The 12,643-nt window shown below is 36.5% G+C and overlaps 1 protein-coding gene across 2 annotated transcripts in view; it reads left to right on the forward strand.

Annotated features, from left to right (window-relative positions):
- SLC44A3 (solute carrier family 44 member 3) overlaps positions 1–9,689 on the forward strand; it is a 42,484-nt gene extending 32,795 nt beyond the window's left edge. For both annotated transcript variants that reach the window (XM_070746519.1, XM_070746521.1), the window contains 5 exons: positions 286–369; positions 5,600–5,737; positions 6,953–7,189; positions 7,968–8,063; positions 9,484–9,689. In XM_070746519.1, the coding sequence (XP_070602620.1) occupies positions 286–369; positions 5,600–5,737; positions 6,953–7,189; positions 7,968–8,063; positions 9,484–9,489 (561 nt within the window). In that variant the 3' untranslated portion in view covers positions 9,490–9,689. The remainder of the gene's footprint in view (positions 1–285; positions 370–5,599; positions 5,738–6,952; positions 7,190–7,967; positions 8,064–9,483) is intronic.
- Positions 9,690–12,643: the final 2,954 nt, after the last annotated feature.

Here is a 12,643-nt window from a genome sequence, read left to right on the forward strand (position 1 = left end):
CAATTGGTTGCCTAGCAGCCATTCAAAGTTACCCTGAACCCCAAAAGGGGGACTTACCACCCAGATCCAAAGTACTAAAGCTGCTATTTGTCTTTACAGGAGTTTTAATCCCAAGATTCCAAAATCTTTTCAAGCTAATTCATGAATCATGACTATAATTGATGAATATGAATCTTGTATACCATGCATAAAAAGTGTGAAGTATTAGAAGTATTTGAAACACTTGCTTTTTAAATTCTGGCATTTTTTATAATTAATTTACAACTTGTGCTTTTTTCCCCCCAGGAGAATGTGTGTGCAAGACATATTTTCCAATACTGTTTTTGCAAATTCTGGTGCCTAGAAAGATTTCTTGGATATTTAAACCAGGTATATTATATAAATTGGATAATATCACATGCATAAAAACGAAAATCACATGAAAAAGAAATGTTATGCTGATCAGTAATGTTTCCAAGGCAGTTACTATCCCAGTTTTGTCACCACTAGCAAAGAAAGATGATCTTTATTTGCTCTTTTCATTCCATCTGATTTTATAGAAAGCCTACAGGACTGTGCTATAAATCTTAGCTGAAATAAATCACATTGAGTTCAATAGGCCTATTCATTGATACATGGGGTAGTAGAATAGCTACTGTGATTTATAATGACCGATTTAACTAAACTAGAATGCATCTAAATCTGATTATTTCATTCTGTCAAACATAAGCACCTAGTGAATTATAGTTTGCAAAATGAGAATATAATCAGTTTCTGTAAAAATCTAAAGGAAACCCCTTCGTTCAAATCAATGTCATTCACAGCATTATTTGTATCATACTCTGAGCTGTTCTAATCTGGGAATAAATAGCATTATTGCATACATTTTTTTCAGGTGTGTTTCCCCAGAATTATTTTAGATATGGAATGCATATCAATATAATAATATAATCACTCTGTTGAGTCCTGATTTTTACAAGCAAGATTGGTTTGCTGTAAGCCTTCTTCTTATTTTGACTAAAGATTGCTGCTTGCCATTGTTTGACATAAAGGAAACTTTTTCTTGTTGCTTTTTCTGGTGGGAAAGAAGTTAAAATCAGTGAGACAGCATATGCAGTATTCGTGTTAGTGAAACATTATTTCCTTGTCCAATGCAATAAGGAAAATAGGGGAGAAGACAATTGGAAGATGAAGGCAACCTTAGAAGTAATTTCAGCCGATATCCATGGAAGGGTCTGTTTTCAGTTGAAGTAATAGAAACGTTAATTAATACTGGTCCTATGATAGATATTATAAAAGGCAACAAACTTAAATAGTTAGGTGGTTTATGTGGAGGGGTGGTGCTTTTTTATAAAGAAGTTCCAGGTGCTCTCCCCATCCACAAGAAACAGCTTTTATGGCTTGGGAAAGCTTCTAGATCCATCGTCATGGAAGTTTGTGTACATATATGGCATGATATAACCACCTAATTTGACCACAGTAAAATGCACAATTTGAGTCTGCCTTTAAAAACTTCTTGGAAACCACAGTTGGTCCAAAATGTATAGCCTGCATTAGGAGCATATAACATCTAGTTTGCAGACCCTGCATTGTTTACCAGATGGTACAATTTGAGGTGCTGGTTTTAATCTATTAATCCATTTATGGCTGAGACTCTGGCTATCGGCAGAACTACTTATGCGAAGCAATACCTGCCTGATGAGTTAGATCAGTGATGGCGAACCTATGGCATGAGTGCCACAGGTGGCACGCGGAGCCATGTCTACCAGCACGTGAGCAATTGCCCTAGCTTAGCTCCAACACACATGTACTCACGAGCCAGCTGATTTTTGGCTCACACGGAGGCTCTGGGAGTTCGTTCTTAGCTTTCGTCCTTCCCAGGCTCTAGGGAAGCCTACTGAGCCCACTGGAAGTCTGGGAATGGGCCATTTCTGGCTTCCAGAGGGCGTCTGGGGGGAAGGGGGCAGAGAAGGCCCTTTTTGCCCTCTCTAGGCATTGATTTATGGGTGTGGGCACTCATGCCTGAGCAATGGCACGCTCACACGTTTTTGGCATCCGAGGGGGAAAAAGGTTCGCCATCACTGAGTTAGATCATTTAAGCTTGTTTTCTGAATTCCCTGTGTTTCTGGAAAATTTAGAATTTGCAGAACAGGTACTGAAGTTGTAAGACATGAAAGTTGGAAGGCATTGGACTGCCCATAAACTGAATCCTATTTAATAAAAATTTTCCCAGTAATTACTGCACCAAGTTTTCTTTCAAATCCCAATCTGGTGAGTTCAAGCAGTAGAGACTGACTCTGGAATTTGAATCACAAAGGGTGTACTTTAATTAGGCATACTTTAATTTATAGCCCTTCCATCTGCCCATGGAGATGCTTAGTTTGGGCATCAACAAGGGAAGGTTACATATTAATGATGATTAAATGTCTGGAAGGTATCAGGGACCACTAAGACAAAAGAAGAAAATAATTACCTACTTAAGGTTAGAGCAGAAATTTGTTACCTTGTAGGCTATGGATAATTTTATCTGACTTCTGTTCTAGAGATACAATTGTTTTGTTCTCTCTTAATCGGAGGGGTTTCTTAGTGATAATGCTTAAAGTCAATCTAGCAATTTGTGAGTACTTTAGGGAGTTGTATTAACTGGTATTGTTTCCAGTGTCCAGTGTCATACACTTCAAATATCTCTACTTTCTGTCTTCTCTACAAATCCAGGGAAGAAACACGGAAAAGTAGCCACATCATGTAATTAAGAACTGACTGTAGGGCTGCATTTATTCACATTGTATTCACCATTATTCATTCAAATAATGCTGCTATTTCAAGCTAAAGCTGTTTTGTTCCCTGCACCTATCTGAAAGAGGCTGTGTTATTATCCCATCAATATTTTCCTTTACTGCTATTTTTTTAAAAAAACCCTACTTCCTTCTACCGCTTCCATTTATCACAGTCTATGGATCATTTACTTTTTCATTTTGCTGCACCATTAGGTCTCTGGGAGAGCTCTCTACATAGTGGGAGATATTGGCCAACCACTCTAAAAAGGCAGGCAGGCTGTGGATTGGAAGCTAGACGTACTTGTGTGCCTGGTTTATTTTCGGTTTCTTTCCAAAGAGGATTCTGTTGCTATGGTGCTTTTCCTTTCACTGGGACAATTTTATAAATCTTAGAATGGAAGATAGAATTTGGCTGTGACGCAAAGAAGCAATTATTTTTCACAAGAAGGATTTTTAAAGTGTTGGACCTGTGCCATATAGCATTTCTCATGAAGCCATCAGGTCAATTTTTCCAAGACCTTTGACATTCTGTCTGTATTGGGAAATGTAGATGTATTTTTTCCTAAATATTTTCTTCGCCTACTAAACTTGAAGTATGTAAACAAACCAATCCCTTATTTATCTGTTTCTTTGGTTCCCATGCATATTAATGCAAAAAACCCAGAGTGAAAATCCAGAGTAATTTACTTTAAAATCCAGAATAAATTTAAACTGTCAATATCTGAAGATTACTTTTTTGTGACACTCCCTTAATCAAGAAATTTAGTTATGATATATAAATCAGAGAAAGAGTTAAATCTTAACAAAATGCCGTTAACTTAGTCAATTATTGGGAGAATCAGTGTTTGTTACTTTTAGTGTTATCTTGACAGCTGCTTCAGTTTGCAAAAGATTGTACTTAAGTATTAGTTCTAGAGTATTGAAATTATTAGAGTTTAAAGAGTTCAAAGATTTGTATGCTATGGGTTTTTTGGGAGTGGGGGGGGGGGTTGTTGCCTTTTCTTCAGATTATGCACACCTGGAATCTGCCCTCAAGGGTGGGAGTTTGAATTAGAATACAGAAGGCAATTAGAGATAAAAGAAAATTAGTTTAAATGGGAAAGAGGTTCCTTGTTTGCTGTTTCATCCTGTCTTATTCTATAATATTGAAGAATTTTTTTCAGTTCTGGGGAGTAAATTGCAAGCAGTTGTAATTTTGTAAGACAAAATCTCCACAAATTACTTTTTAGAAAATTCATCCCATAAGTAAAGATGTTGAATAATATCTGTTAAAGCTCCATGTTGGAATGTACAGTATTTCTTTAAAAGTACTAAAATATTTAAGTTGAGCTAGTTAATAGCACAATATTTTAGATGATTTTTTAAAAAAAATGTTGATACACTGTGGTGTGTTCAGGAAGTCATTGTCATTGTGTTAGCAAAAACTTCAGAAGAAAAGGATTTAGGGGTAGTGATTTCAGACAGTCTCAAAATGGGTGAACAGTGCAGTCAGGCGGTAGGGAAAGCAAGTAGGATGCTTGGCTGCATAGCTAGAGGTATAACAAGCAGGAAGAGGGAGATTATGATCCCGCTATATAGAGTGCTGGTGAGACCACATTTGGAATACTGTGTTCAGTTCTGGAGACCTCACCTACAAAAAGATATTGACAAAATTGAATGGGTCCAAAGACGGGCTACAAGAATGGTGGAAGGTCTTAAGCATAAAATGTATCAGGAAAGACTTAATGAACTCAATCTGTATAGTCTGGAGGACAGAAGGAAAAGGGGGGACATGATTGAAACATTTAAATATGTTAAAGGGTTAAATAAGGTCCAGGAGGGAAGTGTTTAGGAAAGTGAACACAAGAACAAGGGGACACAATCTGAAGTTAGTTGGGGGAAAGATCAAAAGCAACATGAGAAAATATTATTTTACTGAAAGAGTAGTAGATCCTTGGAACAAACTTCCAGCAGACGTGGTAGATAAATCCACAGTAACTGAATTTAAACATGCCTGGGATAAACATATATCCATTGTAAGATAAAATACAGAAAATAGTATAAGGGCAGACTAGATGGACCATGAGGTCTTTTTCTGCCGTCAAACTTCTATGTTTCTATGTCATATTACACCCCCTCCCCATGGCAGCACGTTGAAGTTTCATGGATTACAACTGATTTCATGTTTGTGTATTTTACACTGTATTATTTTAGTATTATTTATTATAGACATCGATTAATATTTCTGTATTAATATTTCCCAACCCTCTTATGAAAATAAATCATTGACTTAATTTTCACAAGTTCCAAAAAATTAAGCACAAGAAAAAAGGTAGAAATAAAACATTAATCTTAGGTTGTTGAAGGGTGTATTTAACAGATGCTGGGAGTATTTTCAGTTCCATTCATGCCCACGATCAGAATTTTAATTCCAAATTGAGCATTAAAAGACTACACATTTCTTTTTAAGAATAATTTTTGCAGTTATTAAATACTTATTAAATATACCAGCATGAAAATTCTTTTAAAGAGGACAAGAATAGCTCATTTTTCACTACATAAAATAAGGATGTTTATAGCTTATTATAGACTTTTGGGTGTTCCTATTTATATACATAATTAGTTTGGTTCTTGAGGAATGAAACTTACTGATATCCACAATTCTAAATAAAAGATCGTCCTCATATTAAAAATATTGTTAATTGGATGATATATAGGTTTTGACAATTAGATTAAAAGTTATGCAAGTAATTTCATTTCCACAGTAGGATAAAACAAAGATTATAAAAATAATTTTGACCAACTAATTCCTATTTTCTGTCTTGTTACTTCTGCTATTTAACCAATTAATGTTTTGATTGCAGAATGCATATGTGGCAACTATCATAAATGGGACAAATTTTTGTACCTCAGCTAAAGATGCCAGTGTTATTTTATCAAAAAATGTAACTAACACCATGGCAATCAATTGCTTCAGTGACTTTGCTGTCTTTCTTGCAAAGGTAAAACTTTATTAACCTTTTTTCCCTAATTGAAAATCTTGTTTAGTCCATATGAAGCATCAGTCAGATTCAAGGCTAAATTCAAATTTTTATGGAAATTAAATTATTCTCTGGAAGCCAGTAAAATATGTATCATAACCATGAATGACCATGTTTAAGACAATCAGAGCAAGTACAAAAGTATTCTTTGGACTGGTAATTGTGTCAAAGTATAGTGTGCATTTGGATGTTATCTTAGCCTTGGATCTTCCTATGGGCAGAACCTCTCCTCTCTTATTTTTTTAAATTCATCTGATTATAATATACGTTTGTAGTCAGATTAGACCTAAAATGGTACATACATAATGTTGATTGTGGTATCCAATGGGGACTTACTGTAGTTCCCGCACCACAGTGTAGCTTCCATCACAATGGAAATCTGGATTTAGGAGAGAAAAAGTTCAAAGAAGATAACCGATTGTTCAAGCGACGGGAAGAAGAGATGGATGCCTCTTCATGGGAAACCCAAATTAATTTAAGGAATGAACTAAAACAATGAAGATATTTTCTTCTGTTAACTTAAAGCAGTGGGGCACCTCTCCTGGGGGCGCAGAGCACGGGGGAATGTGCTTTTTTTTTCTGTCACATTCTTCACCATTGTGTTCAGGGCATCCCGTTCTTAAAAAAAAGTCTCACAAGTTCAATCAAACTTCTCGAACTTGTGAGACGTTTTCTTTTAAAATGGGCTGTATTGGACGCAATGCCGAGGAATGCGACAGAAGTACTGGTACAAGTGTCCAGACACGCGTCCCGCAGTGGGGCACAATTTGGGGGTGGCAGGTCAGGCCACTGACGGGTTGATGCTATTTACAGTAGTGGCAGAGAGTTAGGATGAGAAATGTTTACTTCTGGGCGGGAGGAGTAACAGAAAATAATTGAGAAGCACTGACTTAGAGCAACATACTGTATGACAGGACTGAAACGCCAAACAAAAGTGAAGAAAATAGTCAACCAATATTTATTGAGACAACATGGAAGGTTTAGGTGAAAATGTTATTAAAATGTCATAAAACCAATAATAATCATAATTTATTTACTTATTTATATAAATGTATATTTACTTATTTATTTAAATTTATTATCCAAGCAACCCTAATACTAAGTATTTATATACACTTGGTACCTTCTTTGGCTGAATTACCTTTTATAATATAATCTAATTTTATCTTAATATAGGTGTTTGTAGCATGTTTCACCGTTTTTGGGGGTTTGATGGCATTTAACTACCACCAGGAATTAAAAGTTTGGGCCTTGCCACTGCTGCTGGTTGCTGTTTTGGCTTATTTCATTGCCCATAACTTCTTATCAGTATTTCAGACTACAGTGGATGTTCTTTTCATTTGCTTTGCTGTTGATGTAGAAACAAATGATGGCTCTTTAGATAAACCCTACCTAATGGATCAGGATTTAATGGTAAGCATTCTCAAAAGCAGTTTATAAGTGTTAATTCTTTAAAATGAAGTAGTTATGTCAAAAGTTGATAGTAAACATTTTTAGGAAACACCTGTATTCTTATCCAGGTTAGTGTTTTACTTTTCAGTTGAAACACAGTGGCAAATATATTGTGAAATTTATTCCACTTTCTAATAGGGATTTCTATTAAAACGTATTCTAGATTTTCAGAATTTCATAGATGCTTGAGTGATTGTCATAAAGGTAAAACTTCAAGAATTTTCCCCACTATACTATAGTTGTTTTTAAAAAACCATCAGTCATAACTATTTTCTTCTCATCTCACGTTCCTTTAGATATTTTCCCCAAAAATTAAAGCTTACTATTAATTCTCTGACAGAATTTCTTATTTAACAGTTTTTCAAATAATTGAACCACTTTTTATTAGAACTGTTTTTATTAGAACTGTATTTTACCCATCAAGGCCAGGGGTGGGCTACTGCCCGGACAGGGGGGGGAACGTTGTGGGGTAGCGAAAATGAAGCTCTACCCCAGACCACCAAATTTCCACTGAAAGACATTGAAAGAAAATGCAGGGCGTCCTGCATAAGCCACGCCCATAGTGTGGTAGTAAAAATTTTGGTAGCCCTTCACTGATCAAGGCTATATAATTTCATTTACTACATGATATATGTTTCATCCCAGAATGCAAAGAACTTTTGCTTAAAATTTAGTAGTGCTTAAATAATGATAGTATTAAATATAATACGTTTGGATAATATATTGCTATTATTTGCAGAACTTTGTCTATCAGAACAGCAAGCTTGCAAAGATCAAAGAAAGAAATAGAAGAATATTTTATAACAATGAATACAGCATTGAATTGCAGCTTGTGGTAAGAGACAAACCAATTCTAAACATCAGTAGATACTGCTGATGGCTGGATTGCACTGTTCTGTTGTAGCTAAAATTTGGTAACAGAAATCCCTCAATAAAAAGTGGGTCAGTAGCAGAGCAGGACGAGTTATCTGTTCTTGTATGTGGTACAGATAGTCCTCATCTTAACAACAGTTCATTTACTGATTGTTCAAAGTTACAACGGCACCGAAAAAAGTGACTTATGACCATTTTTCACACTTACAACCATTGCAGCATCCCTATGATCAAGTGATTTACATTCGGATGCTTGACAACTGATTCACATTTGTAGTGTCCCGGAGTTATGTGATCACCTTTTATGACTTTCTGACAAGCAAAGTCAACGCTGAAAACAGATTCACTTAACAAAGGTGTTACTAATTTAAAAGCAACAATTCACTTAACAAATGTGGGAAAAGTCATAAAATGGAGCAAAATCAGTTAACATATTTCTCACTTAAGTGATGTAAATTTTGGACTCAGTTGTGGTTGTAAGTTGAGGACTTACCTGTATTACTTCCCTTCATCTGAAATCTGGGTGGAATAGAACATAGGAGTATGTTTTTAACTAAATCGCTCCCGTGTACATTTTCAACCAGAATGGCCAAACCCTAAGTATCTGGTAGAAAGAATTCATAGAGGGATGAACTGGAAGCAGAATTCCATGATTTCTGGGGGTTTAGAAAGTTTGGAAAGTTTTTTACTTGGAAAGTTATAAGAGATATATTAATAAAAGAAGACAGAAATAACAAGGTTCCAGTAGTATCAAGTTGTTAAAATTAACACTGCTATGATCACTGCATTGCTGGCTGCATTAATCTTTTCCCAAGGGTCATAAAGTCCACTTCAAATATATAATTTCACTGTAAAATAGTAACATAAGCTTTAAAATAACATCTGTGCAGCTTTCCCCCCCCTCTTTTTTTGCATTTGAGCAAAATAAAGTCATTGTGATGCTTCCAAAGTATCATTTTGCTGTCAAGGGATTTCCAGTAGCAGCCATAATTTTTCTGCCAAAATTATTCATGCCAGAAAAGAAAATCTGCACGTAGGGGTCATATTTCTGGATTTTATTTTATTTTTCATTTCATGCTGCACACTCTGGAGGGCCTGGGTCCTTGTGCCTTTTTTAGAAGTTTGGAAATAGTATACAGTAGGCGGGTTGTGCTGCTGAGAATCTGTGGTTTTAAGTTGATTAGGTTTATACATGCCTCTGTTTGGCTTATTTCATCATATGCAACTCTTTTGTGCAATTCTGCCTCTCCCCCCAAAATCCTCAAAACGTTAACATATGCCGTGAAAGAATGCAAAAAATATTGTTATGCTAAACTTTTTTTCCTGTTATTGACAGACACTTTTGTTATGGTTAATTTCATATTTTATTTTTTTTATTGTAGAGCTGAAATTGAGATGGCTTTAAAACTATGTGAAGCAAAGAGAAGGTGAAGATCAGGGAAAAATAATTGCCTGAATTGATTTATATATTTTGCACTAAGAGAGATTATTTGGTCCACGTTCACTTTGTGAAAAAAATGTCTTCAGCTTTTATGATTTTGTAAAGAGTTTATTTAAGATATTTTATTAAAGTATGTTAATGATCAAATCTGGTGTTCATTTGATAGATTTCATTTAGATCTTAGGTACCAATTCTTAACTATGTTGCCGAAAATGACTACACATTTGTTCCAGTGTCACAAGTTCCACCCTTCCTTATTTCAGATGAAATGTTGCATCCAAGAGGAAGGGATTGTGTTCCTACACAAGTTCTGCTGTTTTCTCAGTGGCACAGCAATCACTTTATTCTGCTAAAGAATGCATTGGAAGATCATGATGGGTTTTTTAGATGACCATATAGTTTTATTTTGTTGTACATCTTTTGTGAAGAGCAACTCAGTAGGAACCAAAAACACCCCAAAAATGAACATGATAATTTAGAGGTGTTTAATGTTAAAAGCCAGAATGTATTGTAGCTGCCCAGGATCATTTGTTTGATGAGATGGGTGGATATATAAATGGACAAATTTAATTAATTAGATAACCTATAGAAAAATTAACCACTTTGCTATAAATTATATGAACAATGGTAATGTGTTTACTCACACATCTTTTTTCTTAGTATTTAGATGCAGCTGTGCACAGGTAATCCTTGACTTATGACCGGTCACTTAGAGACTGTTCAAAGTTATGACAGACCTCTCCAGGGCTACTTACACCTGGTTCCAAAGTTCTGGTGGATGTGCCTCCCAGTCAGGCGACCACATCAGGCACTCAGCAACTAGCCGTTTCAAGGCTACAAGAGTGACATACCACAAGTTTATTTGTAACTACGCAGAAGAGAGACTGGAGTAATCGCTCTTTTTCTATGGCTCAATAGTAGACAGCCTTTCTTGTGTTTCTAAGGATCGTAAGTGTGTTGATACAGCAACATCTTTGGAGGGATTGGAATTTTCAATCCTTTGGCTACAAACAAAAAAACACACAACTAGTATAAAAAACAGATGATTTCATTGAATATCAATGACAATGTTCTTAGACAGGTCTGGCAACAACAAAAAATTGTCAGATATGTGGTTGGGAAGACCCCTTGAGTTGTCCACCTCAAATATGTACAGTATTTACAATTACTTGGATTCTAAAGTTTGATTTGGGGAAAATGTTCTTGTCAAATCTTGTTAAGCAGCAATCATTTCTTAAGTTCTATTCATTGAAAAGGAATGTGTTCTAAGACACTGCAGAAGCACCAGAAACTGCTGAATTTCAAAAATAGTGTACATATGTATACCTGCTGAGAATACATTGAAGACACTGTAGACGCCCAGGGTAGAGGGTTGCATATATATTCCAAAAATACTTTTAATAAAATAAATAGAAACCTGGTATGATACCAAGGATGTTTACCAGAATGTCAGGTGACCCTTGGTGACCTCAAAGACATTTCTAGAAAATAATGGATGACTGAAGTTGTCTGAAATCCTTGTGTTAGCAGATTTCAGATATTATGAAAGCATTGTCTTTTGCATAAATGTTTTAGTACAAGTCATGCTATTTATTTCAACCCCATACTTAGGCCAATGACATAAATTGAAGTAAACAACTGTTAGATTTCACACACGCATAGAAGTAACTTGTTCATTATGCTGAAGTTTTACTATACAGTAATACCTCGTCTTACGAATCGAATTGGTTCCGGAAGTAGGTTTGTAAGGCAAAACGTTCGTAAGACGAAACATTGTTTCCCATAGGAAACAATGTAAAAGCGATTAATCCGTGCCCAAAAAAAAATAAAATCCCAAAATGGCGCTCCGCTGGGCGCCGCCGCCTGGCTGTCACCTTTTAAAACAGCCAGGGGGCTTCTCGGTGTTCTCACGAACCCGAACTTTTCGGGTTCGGGAGGCCGCCGAGAAGCGCCGCCACCCAGCTGTCACCTTCTGAAACAGCTGGGGGGCTTCTCGGCGTTCTCACGAACGCCGAACCTGGAAGTTCGGGTTCGGGTTCCGGAGGCCGCCGAAAAGCGCCCAGCTGTTTCAGAAGGTTACAGCTGGGCGGTGGCGCTCAGCAGAGCGCCGTTTTTGCAATCGGCGGCGGCGTTTTCGGGCGATCTGGAGGCTAGAAAGGAGGTGGGGAATTCCAATAGGGAATTCCATGGGTGGAGCTTTGACGTCACGCGGTGGGTTCATAAGCCAAAAAAAGTTCGTAAGAAGAAGCAAAAAAATTTCGAACCCCGGGTTCGTATCACAAGGGGTTCGTATCATTAGGTACCACTTTATTTGGAAGAATATATGACCACCATATATTGGTGAACAAAAATGCAATTTGTTGGCTTTTAATAAGTGGGTAATTTCTGACAATACACCCAGCAGCCATTTTGTGAGGGTCTCACAAGTATGCTTTCATAACTCCAATCCCATCCTTCCAACAAATTGACAGCCGCCCCCTCCCCCCAGGCCCCAGCAATCTGATAAATAAAATGATACACTTGTCAAGGGGATTGATAGAATTATTTTGAAATTCTGTAAGAAAGATGGGTTTATAGATATGTGTGAGTCAGTAGTGGGTTCTAAAATCCGCTACTGGTTCGTGAGCATGCACGCACACTTCTGCGTATGCACAGAAGCTTCCTAGGCAGGTGGGTAGAGCCTCCTGCTGCCAGCATTGCTGGTGTTACAGGTTCATAGAACCGGGCCGAACCGGGAATAGTCACCACTGGTGTGAGTCGAATCTGATTTGATTTGGAGAAAAAATATCCCTTCAGATGAAATTAAAAATTTGATACCTTGGATTTAGAATGCCCAAGGTATCAAAATTGCCTTGAATTAAAGTTTTGAAGTAGGTATTTGCAGCCCTTTAGTACTTCATGTAGAAATTTCTGGGATTTTGGTTTCAAATTTTCAATATAACAGCCAACTAAAAAAATCACCAATACTATCCAATAGTCTTCTGTTAAACCTGCAATTGAACCCAAAGAATAGTTGCTAGATTGGAGAAATCCTTTGGTAGCAATAGAAAATTGCATTATAAAGTTTAATAGTGTGGCCTCTACATCCAATATTAGTAAAA

Source organism: Erythrolamprus reginae, chromosome 3, assembly GCF_031021105.1.
Source record: "Erythrolamprus reginae isolate rEryReg1 chromosome 3, rEryReg1.hap1, whole genome shotgun sequence".
NCBI classification, from domain to species: Eukaryota; Metazoa; Chordata; class Lepidosauria; order Squamata; family Dipsadidae; genus Erythrolamprus; species Erythrolamprus reginae.